The sequence below is a fragment of the Limanda limanda genome, chromosome 4 (genome assembly GCF_963576545.1).
Source record: "Limanda limanda chromosome 4, fLimLim1.1, whole genome shotgun sequence".
Classification (NCBI taxonomy): Eukaryota; Metazoa; Chordata; class Actinopteri; order Pleuronectiformes; family Pleuronectidae; genus Limanda; species Limanda limanda.
In genome coordinates, this window is record NC_083639.1 from 26,843,223 (window position 1) to 26,859,414 (window position 16,192).

Consider the following 16,192-nt stretch of genomic DNA (forward strand, 5'->3'; position numbering starts at 1 on the left):
AATCTGAAGAAAATCACATATCTATGGGTCGTAAAATCAAACTTTTTAAACTTTATGTTCAGTTAGTTCAACACACAACCAAACGTCAGCTAAAAACAGAGGATTGAAATCTAAAAAAAACATTCAGCTATGCAGGCTACTATTATTGCTAATTGCTAATTAGTGTTACATCTTTTCCAGCCATTTAAATATCCAGTTCTCTGAGGTTAGAGCTAAACAATAAGATTATATCTGCTTGAAATAAATGTTAATACGTGAAACAAAAAGCTGCACAAATCCAAACCTAAAATTTAAGGAGTTTAATAAAGAAATTTCAGTTTGGTTATAGGTTTTAGGTTGTTAGACACAATTTTGCAAACACGAGTACCAGTTATTTTATTATTATGATCCATAACCATCTTTTTTTAAATTAACTTCTTTTGACTCCAGAAAAGATAATAATCACAACGACACTTTACAAACAGACATAAGGTTAAAATTGTTTAACAATGTATCTTATCACTTGATTTGTTATCACTTTTAGAATATATATTGTTTATGATTAATATGTCTCATTTCATGTGACTCGTTTGTTTTCTGTGGCTCCTCTGACTTTCAGTTTGTGTCTGAGACAGAACATCTGGTTCCCGTCACTGTGAGAACTCCAAGTGCTAATAAATCTACAAACTCCTTCTCTAAGTACTTTAAACACTTTGGAGTCAACAAAATCTCTAGTATAATAAACGCAAATACGTCAAGTGGACATTTTATCCAATAATTCCCCATTATTTATTCATTACTTGTTATAAAACAAGCAAATAAACAAAATTATTTGACTTTTTGTCTGCTTCAATGTATCTGAGTCACTTTGTCATTCAGTTTCCGAGCAGAGCTTCATCATATCGGGTGGAATAATCCTGTGTGAGGGTCTCAGTGCTGACAGGGGGTTTCCAGGTTCTGTCCGCACTTCCAGCAGCAGCAGTGATGAAGATGCCATGTCCGTCCATCTTTTGCTTTATGAAGAGACTGGCAGAAGATCAACTGAGGAAGGAGACAGGGGACAGACAAGGGGAGGGGTGAAGGAGATGAGTATTTAACTTTGTAAAGTCACTTTATTTATTTAAGTTACAATCCCAGCAGATAGAGATTGTTGTCAAATTGAACAAAATTGAGGGGCTTAGGTACAGTTCACTTCACAAGTATTCTGGTAGTTAAACCTTTGTTTTGTTCTATATTCTTCAATATGATATAAATTGATAAACACTACAATTAATGAGCAAGTGTCAGCTTTAATTTGGGTTTCGTCATCATTAAATTAACTGTTTGGGAGATGCACATATTTAATACACACGTTGCCTTAATTCGAGGTTCAGTTTAATTCAAAGTTAACAAGGTAACACAAGTGATACAATGAAAAACGTAATTATTTGTGTTACCAAGTGGAGTTAAATATCGTTAAATTGATGGAAAACGTCGGTTCCCTGTGACATCGGCTCACCTCATCACATCCGGAGCATCGCGGCCAAACCGACTGACAGTAGTGTCGTCCGCAGAGCAGCTTCTGATTGGACCAGAAGTAGACTAGGTCCACCAATCCCTGGCCACACTCTGAACACACGAAGCAGGTGGGATGCCACAGGGCGCCATGGTAACCCGCACGCTCAGCATAAACAGCCGGACTCTCCGTGGCAACCTCGCCGTGGCAACCAGAGCACCTCTACAGGACAGAGAGAGGGAACAGAATATGAAAATTTAAAAGTCACTTATTAAATTACAGGGACTGATTTTGTGTCTATTAAACCAAACAAGACGAAACTGACAAAATGGAGCAGTACCACGGGAAATCTCTGGGGGCAGTGTAGCTGATAGTTAAAGTTCATGAACTCCTCCCCTCGTCACGTTTGTTGTTGTCTGAAACTCTTGTCTCTGCGCTGCCCTCAAGTGGATAGATTGCTTATCAACCATTCCAACGTAGTGGACGAATGTAAATGAGTTACGTTGTTTGAAGCTAAAATTACCAGAATTTAAATATCAGACGTCATCTACTCACATGATCAGTCTTGGTGTGATCGGTGCCGTTAGTGGAACCAGTAGCAGAAGAAGTGCTGCTACTGGTGGAGCCGTGGTCCTGGTGCTCCAGACCATCTTTCTTATCGCTGTTGCTGCGATCCTTCGCTTCCTTCGCTGTCCTCTGGTTGGCTGCTTCCCTCAGAGCTCCGCCCTCGCCAGGTATGGCCACCTCTCCGACTCCGAGCACTTCCTGTTTGTAGTTCTGCACAAACAGCAGCATGGAGGAAATCTGCAAGAAGACGAGGCCGAGGTTTGAGATCAGAGACTTTGTTGTTTCATCCGACATCAAACCACAAAGATCTTCAGTAGTTGTATGTTGTGTGTTGTTGATTTGTGTTACCTCCTCCTCACTGGCCAGGCTCTGACACTTCATGGGGTCCTGGTCGTAGGGGGGGAGCTGGCTGAGGAGCTGCCGGCGTCGCTCCAGCGCTCCATCCGTTCCCGAGACCGGACGTAGACTCTCCGGGATCAGCTCCATGTACGTCATGGCCTGAGAGGAGGGAGGGGTATTTAAGTTCTTGCTCAGGTAGTAACTCCAGACTCACACTAAACAAGACCCGTCAGTCCAGCCACGAGGAATACGACCTGTCACCATGCATCAAAACTGTGCCGGGATTCAAACGTCTCAGAAGCACTTTGCTCTTCAGCAAACAAAACCTCTCATTGTTTCCTTTCAGCATTTTTTAACAACTATATTAAAAGTGTCCAGACTCTCGTGCTGCTCCTTCATGTCGTTTGGAACCAGTTGTGGTGGTCCGAGCATCTCATGCACTGCCAGGCCCACCCAACTGGGACGAGACCCCCGGGTGGAACCAGAGCTCCCTGCAAGGATCACACATCCCATCTGGCCTGGGAACGCCTCAGGATCCCATATGGAGCTGATATGGTAGCTATTTGTGATGTGTGACAAGTAACACTGCTGCATTGGCCCCACATTCCCACAGGAGGAGGTGGAAAGTGGAACCGCCTGCTGCCACCTCGACCTCAGGGATAAACTAATAACTTTAGTGAAAACAACTAATATATCGTCTATATCAAAACTTCAAATTTCAAACTAGAAAATATGGAACCACTATTCTTTTCTGTCTCAGTCTGTAAAGTGAAATATCAAAGTGTGGATGAGACGTCCTCACTCTGTGTGTCAGTCGTCATCACAGGATCCAGGTGTTGTCACTGACACATCTGTGCATCGGAGTCAGTAACAGTGACTAACATTCTTTATACAACAACAGAAAACCAAATCATGGGATGGAACAGAGAACATGCTGACGAGACGGATCTGGAGAGCACAAGCTGAACCACAGTCACGTCTCCGGCCCCTGCAGAGCTCAGTAATCACTGTCATCATGGTAATTACAGGCTGTGAAACCTGAAACATACGTGAGGCTGTTTTTAATGGAAACCAGATTGTAGACTGGGACGAGAGCAGAAACCAAACTGAACTCAAATCAACTAAACTCAACTAAATAAAGACGAACAAATGAGATACGAGGGAAATCTTTACAATTGGGATAAAAGGTCTCATGTTGACAACATCTATATTTGCATGAACAAGTACATACATTGAATTTCAGGTATTTGAGGTTTTTTTTTACTCATTTAATACAGAGAAACCTGCACATACGGCTGCAACAAGATAATAAGACCCGTTATTATTAAAACAAATCCTGTCCAATGTGAAACAGTTTAAATATTAAAGGTCCAGTGGGAAAGATTCAGGTGAAAGGATCTATCGGCAGAAATTGAAAATAAAATAATCTGTTTCATCTAAATTGTATGAATTGTTGTTTTGTTAACCCTAGAATGGACACTTTATATTTTAAATACTTTATATTTAAATACTTTATATTTACATCAGGAGCGGGTCCTCTCTACGGAGGCAGAAATGTTTTATACGGTAGCCCAGACTGGACAAACTAAACCTTTTGAGTTTTTTTTATGACAACTGAAGGTTTCCACAGGTTCTCTCTCATGTTTGGAAGAGGAGGGTGAGGTGAGGGGTATTCAGCTGCAACTTGACACTTCACCACTAGATGTCACTAAATCCTACACACTGAACCTTTAAAAGCTCTCAGGTTGAATGTTCACGCTGTGTTTTCGTGGGTTGTCTGTGGGTACTCCACCTTCCTCCCACAGTCCAATGGCATGCAGCTGAAGTTACTTCAAAACTAGATGTCCACTTGGAGGTTGTTTGTCTTTATATATCAATAAACATAAAGAATACAGCTGTTCAGATGTGACCTGACAGACTGAAGCCTCCTGCACCTCACACTGATCCTCACCAGTTTCTGGTTGAAGCCGGCCGGCGCCCAGTCGTACGTCGTGGTGCTGAAGGTCGGGTCTTTGCGTGACACCACCGGATTCGTCACGATCATACGGTTCCTCTTGTACGTGCGAAGGCCGCCTCCTCCCTTGACCTTCGCTGTCAAGTGGGAGCAGGGTGAGTCTGCGAGCAGGCGTCCCATTCGCTGGTCATCCTCAAGGTCACCTCCGGGGGCGTGGTCCACCGTGCTGCAGCCGCAGGCCACACAGGCCTTCCTGTACAGCAGAGGTGGAGATGAATGGGATTTACAACAGGAAAACAAAATCACCATCAATGACTTGCTTGTTAATGAATGTGAAGAATCAAATTCCAGATTCTTATTTGACTTTCCTCAGTTTATTGTGGCTCAAATAAACAAAACCACACCATGTTTCACTCCAGGGAAGGAGGAGAGGAACCACGGAGACGGCATCCAGAACTTTGTTTTTGTTTTTGTTTCATTTTTCAGCCAAAGAGGAATAATTAGAAAAAGGGTCGTACCTCCAAGAATGTGGCTGAAATCCAGAGCAGCTCTCTTTGCATACGAGACACACGGCTCCTCCTGCTCCTCCTGCTCCTCCTGCTCCTCCTGCTCCTCCTGCTCCTCCTGCTCCTCCTGCAGTCTGCTTCATAGACATCTGAGACGAAAGTGAAATAAAAACACAATGAAGGATGCACTTCTGTTATATATATATATAAATATACATAAATCTATAATATAACTACAGGCGATGTAAGTTACTACATTATAAGCAACCAAACACAGAGAGCATCAAAGGTCAGAGGTCACAACAGCCTGTTAAGAGAAGTGGTATCGAGGATCTTTACACCAGGAGAAGAACAGATGAACATTTATGAAAGACAAGAGGACAGTGGTCTTTGTCTCTCGCTCTCCCACAGAATCCGTCCGAGTCAGACGGACCATCAGCAGCACCGGGAGAGATTGTCCTCCACACCCCCACCCTTTAAATGATGCACTTTTATTTGCATGATTTTATTGGCTTTAACACTTTCTATAATTCCTATAGTTAAGTTAATATTCTTATAAAAAGGCTTTTAAACACCACAGATTATTATTCACACTATGTTTGGTAAAAATGTTTTCATAAGTTGCTAAAGTTATTTTTGACCAACAGCTATGAGAGAAGTGTGTTTGATGGAAATATTCATTAACAGCAGCGCTTGTTAAAACACAGCAGAGTGAACGGAGAAGATGTCGGGGGGGGAAACATGAAATCCTGAATGTCCAGAGGCGACGGCGATGATGAAGATGAGTGAGGAAGCTTTGGATGAGAAAGAATTTAGATCATTTCTCAGCGAGAGTGGGAGGAAGAGCAGGGAGGGAACGCACAAACACACACACACACACACACACACACACACACACACACACACACACACACACACACACACACACACACACACGGACACACACACTGGGTGGATGACCTCACTGGTCCACCCAGTGATATCATCTGTCCTCACAAACCCTCCAGAGTCTTATTGCTCACTTCATTCTTCACCTCCTCCCCCTCACCTCCACCAACTGACTCTTTTTACCTCTTTCATGTTTCAGCTGTCTCCCTCTCTTCTCTCTCTCTCTCTCTCTCTTTTAATTCACTACTCACCGTGGTTTCTTTTCTTGTTCCCATTGTGACTCACCTGTTCTTCTCTTTTCCCCCTTTTCAGTTAAAATGAATGAAAAATCATTCTCAATACTTTCCAACGTCAGCTGTAGGGATGGAGACATGATTCTCAATGTGTGTGTGTGTGTGTGTGTGTGTGTGTGAGTGTGTGTTTGTCTGTGTGTGTGTGTGCGTGTGAACCTCTGGCATGAAACCTGATGACACAACCTGCTGCTATTATTGTCCACCTGTCCATCTGTCACCAGGTATCAACCACCCAGTGTCTCCTCAGAGAGTCGTTTGTAATATAGTGTTTATTTATAGAGACCCAGGTTCTTACAGAGGGATGAAGCTGCTATAACAAGGGCTTCACTCACAGGGATGAATGAACAATGTCCATATGCAGCATCATTACAGCTGGAGACAAAGAGCTAAACTGGAAGAGTAATGTGCTTTGATGAAGGCTAAATGACCATATCTCTGTCTGTCTGTCCATCTATCTCTCTATCCATTTATCTAACTTTATATCTCTACATCTCTATCTCTCTCTATGTCCACCTCTCTATATCGCTAGATCTCTATACAATCTTTATTTATATTTGTCTATGTATTCAATGCTCTATCACTCTATCTTATCTTATCTTCTCTACACAAACACAAAGAAGAGTCCTGCTGGTGTTGCTCGATGTGCTGTTTTCTGACGTGTCACGTTAACGAGGTTGATTGACACATGTGAGACACAACTAGAGGACAGACGAGCCGTGTCATTGGCGGCGAGGGAGGACAGAGGAGTGTGTGTTCAGAGGTGTGAAGTGTGTGAGTGACAGTGAAGAGGCCGCTGATCGGCCCGTGTTGAAAAGGTCACGGTGATGACGACTGGAATAGAAGCAGCTGAAGAAGAACTTCAGTACATCCCTCTGGAATACACCGACTCATACACAGAGTGTGAGTGTTTACTGTTGTGTTACCAGACTGACACCAGTTCACACACTCCAGGTCTGATTATCTGATTTCAGGGAGGAAGTACGGATATTTTCCTCAAAGTTTCACAATGTCCGAGTATATATCTCAGGAGACGTAGACGAAGATTTCAACTTGGAAAGACAACGAGGTTCAAGAGGTTTTGATGATGAGGGTCGACACCTGGTTTCCACAGCTGGATTGATACGTCATGTGCTTCCCGCTGCCGCTCTACACAGGCTCCACCCCTCACGTGTCTCACCCCAATCTCCTGCTGCGATCTTTATATGTGAAAGACAAATTCCAGGAAATGTCCGGATCATGTTCACATCTGAAACAAGTAGGGTTGCAAAATTCCGGGAATATTCAAAGTTGGAAACTTTCCATGGGAATTAACGGGAATTAACGGGAATAAACGGGAATATACGGGAATTAACGGGAATAAACTGGAAATGTTGTGGGTAATTTATACTAACTGTATTTACCTTGTCATATACAGACATAAATATAAACATTTTGTTTTGTCATAGGCTGATTTGAGCCCTGAGGAAACTTTGGGCACTTGACTATATGCTTCTGCAGCGTTGTGTCATTCTTAACATAGGTCTTTGCACAGTATTTGCAAATGTACACAGTCTTTCCTTCTACATTGGATGGGGTGAAATGTCTCCACACATGAGATAGTGCACGTGGCATTGTTCTGTAGAATAAGATGAGAAAAAAGTTTGTAAAAAACACTAATGCAATGCCAGAGATATAAATAGTTAGCCAAACAATTGGAATCATCTGTAAACTTATTTTACAATTGATGGATAAATGAATGGAAATAGGCTAGATGAACAGATGAACAATCCTCAATAAGCATGCTAATATATTTTCCCAGTAATATCATTGAAACTTACCTGACTAGTCCTGCACTCTACAGCAGGCCTCAGTAGCTCTGCTGTAGAGTGAAGGATGCTGGGAGTTATCTGTGCATGTGATGGAAGAATGCACAGTGGAGGGTTGAAACTCAACGTGCAGCGTGTGCTGCATTCCATACATCTTTACAATAGAGTTTTGAATGATGTTTTTATTGCTCAGTGTCTAATTTGCATAGTTTTTTTTTTCAAAATTCCCGAGCTAAACTTCCCATGGAAAGTTTCCGGAAAGTTTCCGGAAATTTACCCGAAACTTTCCACCCCTTTGCAACCCTAGAAACAAGTAACTCTAAAAGGAGAATTCCACTGAAACTCCTATTTCGGTGTAATTGTATTCTTCCTGTAAATAAATCAATGCCAATGAATCCAGTTTGTTTGTTGAAAAGTTGTTTTCACCAGTGACTCACTGAGACTCTGGTGGGAGGAGACTGAGTCACAGGAACTCCAGACATGATCCAATCTTTCCTCCAAATAGGAAATTAACTTATTACTCATTACTGACACTAGACAGAACACAGACGACATGATGCAGGTGATCTTATCTTGTCTTGTGATCAAGTTTTCATTTGCGGAAACAACTAGTTTTCTTTGTGGTCTTAAATTTCTTAAAAATATATATTTCTCCGTCATTTAGACTTTTATTTTGAAGTCCATTCATTGTAAACTTCCTGTTGATCTCTTATGTACTAGACAGCAAACTAATCCAATAGAAAACGTAAATAGGAAACATTTGAAGTTTCACCTTTTCTCTAACTTAGCTTCAAAACGCTTAAAACAAACCTAAGAATAAAATAAATTCATGATAACATTTCACAGATGAGAACAAACTGTAAAATATTCAGGTTTTTTTCAACTATAACCAGAGTTAAGATGTGCAAAAATTAATTTCATGAATAGAGAGAGAGAGATTTAAAAGAGCTGAACTAGAAAGAACTAGAAGCAGTGTTTTTTCTGGAGAAAGACGTTGGCAGCTCTATATTTAGGATTCAGATAAGACGAGTATGTTGTCGGTGGATCGGCAGCGCTCTGTTACTCCAAACATGCTGGCTATTTGAAGGGGAGGGGCCAGACCCGCTGGGAGATAAGAGGCTGGAGGTCACAGGGGTCAGCCGACCTGCTGCAGTCTGACATCCTTACTGTCCCAGAGCAGACGTCCTCCACTGTCCCAGAGCAGACGTCCTCCACAGTCCCAGAGCAGACGTCCTCCACTGTCCCAGAGCAGACGTCCTCCACTGTCCCAGAGCAGACGTCCTCCACAGTCCCAGAGCAGACGTCATCCACTGTCCCAGAGCAGACGTCCTTCACAGTCCCAGAGCAGACGTCCTCAACTGTCCCAGAGCAGACGTCCTACACTGTCCCAGAGCAGACGTCCTCCACAGTCCCAGAGAAGACGTCCTCCACAGTCCCAGAGCAGACGTCCTCCACTGTCCCAGAGGAGACGTCCTCGACAGTCCCAGAGCAGACGTCCTCCACTGTCCCAGAGCAGACGTCCACCACAGTCCCAGAGCAGACGTCCTCCACTGTCCCAGAGCAGACGTCCTCCACAGTCCCAGAGCAGACGTCCTCCACTGTCCCAGAGCAGACGTCCTCCACAGTCCCAGAGCAGACGTCCTCCACTGTCCCAGAGCAGACGTCCTCCACAGTCCCAGAGCAGACGTCCTCCACAGTCCCAGAGGAGACGTCCTCCACAGTCCCAGAGCAGACGTCCTCCACTGTCCAAGAGCAGACGTCCTCACTGTCCCAGAGCAGACGTCCTCCACTGTCCAAGAGCAGACGTCCTCACTGTCCCAGAGCAGACGTCCTCCACAGTCCCAGAGGAGACAGCCTCCACTGCCCCAGAGCAGACGTCCTCCACTGTCCAAGAGCAGACGTCCTCACTGTCCCAGAGCAGACGTCCTCCACTGTCCAAGAGCAGACGTCCTCACTGTCCCAGAGCAGACGTCCTCCACAGTCCCAGAGGAGACAGCCTCCACAGTCCCAGAGCAGACAGCCTCCACTGCCCGAGAGCAGAGACGTCCTCCACAGACCCAGAGCAGATGTCCTCACTGTCCCAGAGCAGACGTCCTCCACAGTCCCAGAGCAGACGTCCTCCACAGTCCCAGAGCAGACATCCTCCACAGTCTCAGAGGAGACGTCCTCCACTGTCCCAGAGCAGACGTCCTCCACTGTCCCAGAGCAGAGACGTCCTCCACAGTCCCAGAGCAGACGTCCTCCACTGTCCCAGAGCAGACGTCCTCCACTGTCCCAGAGCAGACGTCCTCCACAGTCCCAGAGGAGACGTCCTCCACAGTACCAGAGCAGACGTCCTCCACAGTCCCAGAGCAGACGTCCTCCAATGTCCCAGAGCAGACATCCTCTACAGTCCCAGAGGAGACGCCCTCCACAGACCCAGAGCAGACGTCCTCCACTGTCCCAGAGGAGACGTCCTCCACAGTCCCAGAGCAGACGTCCTCCACTGTCCCAGAGCAGACGTCCTCCACAGTCCCAGAGCAGACGTCCTCCACAGTCCCAGAGCAGACGTCCTCCACTGTCCAAGAGCAGACGTCCTCACTGTCCCAGAGCAGACGTCCTCCACTGTCCAAGAGCAGACGTCCTCACTGTCCCAGAGCAGACGTCCTCCACAGTCCCAGAGGAGACAGCCTCCACTGCCCCAGAGCAGACGTCCTCCACTGTCCAAGAGCAGACGTCCTCACTGTCCCAGAGCAGACGTCCTCCACTGTCCAAGAGCAGACGTCCTCACTGTCCCAGAGCAGACGTCCTCCACAGTCCCAGAGGAGACAGCCTCCACAGTCCCAGAGCAGACAGCCTCCACTGCCCGAGAGCAGAGACGTCCTCCACAGACCCAGAGCAGATGTCCTCACTGTCCCAGAGCAGACGTCCTCCACAGTCCCAGAGCAGACGTCCTCCACAGTCCCAGAGCAGACATCCTCCACAGTCTCAGAGGAGACGTCCTCCACTGTCCCAGAGCAGACGTCCTCCACTGTCCCAGAGCAGAGACGTCCTCCACAGTCCCAGAGCAGACGTCCTCCACTGTCCCAGAGCAGACGTCCTCCACTGTCCCAGAGCAGACGTCCTCCACAGTCCCAGAGGAGACGTCCTCCACAGTACCAGAGCAGACGTCCTCCACAGTCCCAGAGCAGACGTCCTCCAATGTCCCAGAGCAGACATCCTCTACAGTCCCAGAGGAGACGCCCTCCACAGACCCAGAGCAGACGTCCTCCACTGTCCCAGAGGAGACGTCCTCCACAGTCCCAGAGCAGACGTCCTCCACTGTCCCAGAGCAGACGTCCTCCACAGTCCCAGAGCAGACGTCCTCCACAGTCCCAGAGCAGACGTCCTCCACAGTCCCAGAGCAGACGTCCTCCACTGTCCCAGAGGAGACGTCCTCCACAGTCCCAGAGGAGACGTCCTCCACAGTCCCAGAGGAGACGTCCTCCACAGTCCCAGAGCAGACGTCCTCCACAGTCCCAGAGCAGACGTCCTCCACAGTCCCAGAGCAGACGTCCTCCACAGTCCCAGAGCAGACGTCCTCCACAGTCCCAGAGCAGACGTCCTCCAAAGTCCCAGAGCAGACGTCCTCCACTGTCCCAGAGCAGACGTCCTCCACAGTCCCAGAGCAGACGTCCTCCACAGTCCCAGAGCAGACGTCCTCCACTGTCCCAGAGCAGAGACGTCCTCCACAGTCCCAGAGCAGACGTCCTCCACAGTACCAGAGCAGACGTCCTCCACAGTACCAGAGCAGACGTCCTCCACTGTCCCAGAGCAGACATCCTCACGGTCCCAGAGCAGACGTCCTCCACTGTCCCAGAGGAGACGTCCTCCACTGTCCCAGAGCAGACGTCCTCCACTGTCCCAGAGCAGACATCCTCACGGTCCCAGAGCAGACGTCCTCCACTGTCCCAGAGCAGACGTCCTCCACAGACCCAGAGCAGACGTCCTCCACAGTCCCAGAGCAGACGTCCTCCACTGTCCCAGAGCAGACGTCCTCCACAGTCCCAGAGCAGACGTCCTCCACAGTCCCAGAGCAGACGGCATCCACAGTCCCAGAGGAGACGTCCTCCGCAGTCCCAGAGCAGACGTCCTCCACAGTCCCAGAGCAGACGTCCTCCACAGTCCCAGAGGAGACGTCCTCCACAGTCCCAGAGCAGACGTCCTCACTGTCCCAGAGCAGACGTCCTCCACTGTCCCAGAGCAGACGTCCTCCACTGTCCCAGAGCAGACGTCCTCCACTGTCCCAGAGGAGACGTCCTCCACAGTCCCAGAGCAGACGTCCTACACAGTCCCAGAGCAGACGTCCTCCACAGTCCCAGAGCAGACGTCCTCCACTGTCCCAGAGCAGACGTCCTCCACTGTCCCAGAGCAGACGTCCTCCACAGTCCCAGAGGAGACGTCCTCCACTGTCCCAGAGCAGACGTCCTCCACTGTCCAAGAGGAGATGTCCTCCACAGTCCCAGAGCAGCTTCCTCTACAGTCCCAGAGCAGACGTCCTCCACAGTCCCAGAGCAGACGTCCTCCACTGTCCCAGAGGAGACGTCCTCCACAGTCCCAGAGCAGACGTCCTCCACAGTCCCAGAGCAGACGTCCTCCACTGTCCCAGAGCAAACGTCCTCCACAGTCCCAGAGGAGACGTCCTCCACAGTCCCAGAGCAGACATCCTCTACAGTCCCAGAGCAGACGTCCTCCACAGTCCCAGAGCAGACGTCCTCCACAGTCCCAGAGCAGACATCCTCCACAGTCCCAGAGGAGACGTCCTCCACAGTCCCAGAGCAGCTTCCTCCACAGTCCCAGAGCAGACGTCCTCCACAGTCCCAGAGCAGACGTCCTCCACAGTCCCAGAGCAGACGTCCTCCACAGTCCCAGAGGAGACGTCCTCTTCAGTCCCAGAGCAGACGTCCTCTACAGTCCCAGAGCAGACGTCCTCCACAGTCCCAGAGAAGACGTCCTCCACAGTCCCAGAGCAGACGTCCTCCACAGTCCCAGAGGAGACGTCCTCCACTGTCCCAGAGCAGACGTCCTCCACTGTCCAAGAGCAGACGTCCTCCACAGTCCCAGAGCAGACGTCCTCCACAGTCCCAGAGCAGACTTCCTCCACAGTCCCAGAGGAGACGTCCTCCACAGATCCAGAGCAGACGTCCTCCACTGTCCAAGAGCAGAGACGTCCTCCACAGTCCCAGAGCAGACGTCCTCCACTGTCCCAGAGCAGACGTCCTCCACAGTCCCAGAGCAGACGTCCTCCACAGTCCCAGATCAGACGTCCTCCACTGTCCCAGAGGAGACGTACTCCACAGTCCCAGAGGAGACGTCCTCCACAGTCCCAGAGGAGACGTCCTCCACAGTCCCAGAGCAGACGTCCTCCACTGTCCCAGAGCAGACGTCCTCCACTGTCCCAGAGCAGACGTCCTCACTGTCCCAGAGGAGACGTCCTCCACTGTCCCAGAGGAGACGTCCTCCACAGTCCCAGAGGAGACGTCCTCCACAGTCCCAGAGCAGACGTCCTCCACTGTCCCAGAGGAGACGTCCTCCACAGTCCCAGAGGAGACGTCCTCCACAGTCCCAGAGGAGACGTCCTCCACAGTCCCAGAGGAGATGTCCTCCACTGTCCCAGAGCAGAGACGTCCTCAACTGTCCCAGAGGAGACGTCCTCCACTGTCCCAGAGGAGACGTCCTCCACAGTCCCAGAGGAGACGTCCTCCACAGTCCCAGAGGAGACGTCCTCCACAGTCCCAGAGGAGACGTCCTCCACAGTCCCAGAGCAGACGTCCTCCACAGTCCCAGAGGAGACGTCCTCCACTGTCCCAGAGCAGAGACGTCCTCCACTGTCCCAGAGCAGAGACGTCCTCCACTGTCCCAGAGGAGACGTCCTCCACTGTCCCAGAGCAGACGTCCTCCACTGTCCCAGAGGAGACGTCCTCCACAGTCCCAGAGGAGATGCAGTTTCCATTGCTGTCCGTCCACTGAACCAGTTTCTTGGATCTGAATGGAGGTGCTGGATGGGCCTCAAAGGGAGATTTGGTATTTTTCTGACATTTTCACAATTTCCTCAGAGAACAATTCATGGGTCTTGGTGAAATAAATCTTCATATGTGGAAAACAAACATCTTGGAAGGTCTGTATCTTGGCTTGATTCAGTTTGAGGTCTGAGTGCCACTGTGGCTCCTGTTGTTTTACAATTAAATCAGATATTGAATCAGAAAGCACCTTGTCACTTTCTATTAAATGTATTAAGACCAGATACGAAATATTTGTCAAAAGAGTTTATCCTGAATTCAACATTATCTAGTCTGAGAGTATTTATTCTTTATTTTTTGTGTGTTATTTGTTCCAGGGACTGAAAGCCACAGTCGAGGGTTGATACAGGGCAGAGAATCAAACCCACAACCTCAAAAACATCTGGATGATTCTCTCATTCCAGAGGCCGCAGCTTTTCCCTTTGGATCTTAAAAGAAAGAGTCTGAACAAAGTGAAACAGGCGGAAACCTAACGACACAACACGTTCCAGTGAAGCCTGAGATTCCATTTGAGTGAAAACACTCAGCGACCAGTGCGACCAGTAGCACGTTGGGTTAATTTGTGTGTGTGTTTGTGTGTTCGTTGTGGGTTATTTCCATCCTGGTGATGGCATTTTTTCCATAGAGGGGCGACAGGGGGATGAAACCCTCGACAGGTGACACTGATCCCTCAGGTTTCGGGCCTCAGGCTGATGTGACCTCTGGCGACCAGAGGCTGAATTAAGAGGGATCTGTGAGAGACAGATACCAGAGCCGACCCGACCCGGGGATCAGGTCCGCCAGGTCACTGGATTACATCGACTGAATTAGAAATTGGACGTGAACGAGCCCAAGAGATTCATCATAACTGACTTCAGAATATTTCTAACTGTAGAACACACGTGTGACAATCGAAATGAAGCTGAAACTAAAGTTTTGCTCAATAACTTTAGCAACTTTCTCTTGAAACAAAACTGTTTTTCCTTTGAGCTAAGTTTCTGCTCTGGTGTTGAACTGTTTCCAACAAACTAATCAGACTCGACATGTTCCTTTGTCTGGTTTTAAGCAATATTGTGAAAAAACCTCCTGGATGGAAAACAACGAAACTTATTGGAAGGTTTCGATATTTCTAAATTTTAAATCTATGGGTCAAACAGGAGCTGTGAAAAACAAATCCGAGAGCTAACAAATTGAATTTTCATTTAGATAAGTTGCTGCCATGTTTCAGTGCAGGATGTAAAAGTCTGGTCCAAAACCACAAGTTACATCTCTTTAGTCTAGAGGTCAAATATCTTAAGTTGCACATTTGAGATCTAAGATGATGATGGTAGAAAAAAATACAGAAAAAATGAATGTGTGAGCTTGATGATGCAGAAAGTCTCATTTTCTTTTACACTGATCAAATAATTGTGATTGAATAGAATACATTTTCAAATGGCTCAACAAGATCCTGAAATTATATTAAAGACTGGAATGATTAATTCATTATTCTGTGTTCAAGTTTGAGCAGAAGTCAAGAAGGAGGATTTCAATCGTACATTTATTTTGCAGATTTCTCTACAACAAAAGTGAAAGTGAAAAAGAAAAAATCGCTGCTGTTTTTTGGAAATATAAAACGATTTTGCTCTTCATTGAAAAAGAAATTGTATGTTTTCAATACATTTGCATTCATTAAAAACTAAAGTAATAAAATAAGCTTAATTGTTCTTTTAATTAATATTTTAAACTGCATTGTAGTGTATTTTCCAAAGAAATGTGCAGGTTTCTGTCTCATCAGCTCATGCAGGCAGGATTCATTCATTCATTCATTCATTCATTCAATCATCACATTATCAGACCCTAGAACAAACTGAGAGTTGGTTTCAAGAAGAAGCTTGGAAGTTGCCGTAAATCAACATATAGAGATAATAACAACTCATAAAGTATCAGGAGGATACTCTCCAACAGCTTCTATAGAAACATCGTTTCTCTGAATCAACATCAACACAAACTAAATAATGAAAGGAAATAAAAAGTCTGATGATGAGTGAATCAGAGCAGAAAGGTGATGTTTCAGGAAGCTGGTAGATAAAAACTCTAAAAACATATCTTCATGTAATTGGAAACGAAGTTCACTGAACTCAGAAGACTCATAGTCTCAGAGTGTTTCTCCAGAACTCAATCAACAGCAGAGTCTAGGTGACCTCTGACCCTTGACCTCCACTCCACAGATCCTGGACAGGGGAGTCTGTTTCCTTCCTACCTTTGCCATGGCTGAGCTCACGTCCATGTCGTCCGGCGTCTGTCGGCGGTTCGATTCCTCAGCTCCTCTGGTGCTCTCTGCCTCTGCTCCTCCAGAACAATGGGACT

The 16,192-nt window shown here is 47.3% G+C and overlaps 1 protein-coding gene across 1 annotated transcript; it reads right to left on the reverse strand.

The window, feature by feature from the left end:
- Positions 1-909: 909 nt before the first annotated feature.
- Positions 910-14,373, reverse strand: lmcd1 (LIM and cysteine-rich domains 1). Its single transcript, XM_061070648.1, has 8 exons — positions 14,344-14,373; positions 8,264-8,270; positions 4,853-4,922; positions 4,332-4,587; positions 2,390-2,539; positions 2,030-2,278; positions 1,478-1,696; positions 910-1,020 (listed from the first exon to the last, which is right to left on the reverse strand). The coding sequence occupies exons 1-8, from the start codon at positions 14,371-14,373 to the stop codon at positions 910-912; spliced, it is 1,092 nt and encodes a 363-aa protein (XP_060926631.1).
- Between the last annotated feature and the right edge of the window lie 1,819 nt (positions 14,374-16,192).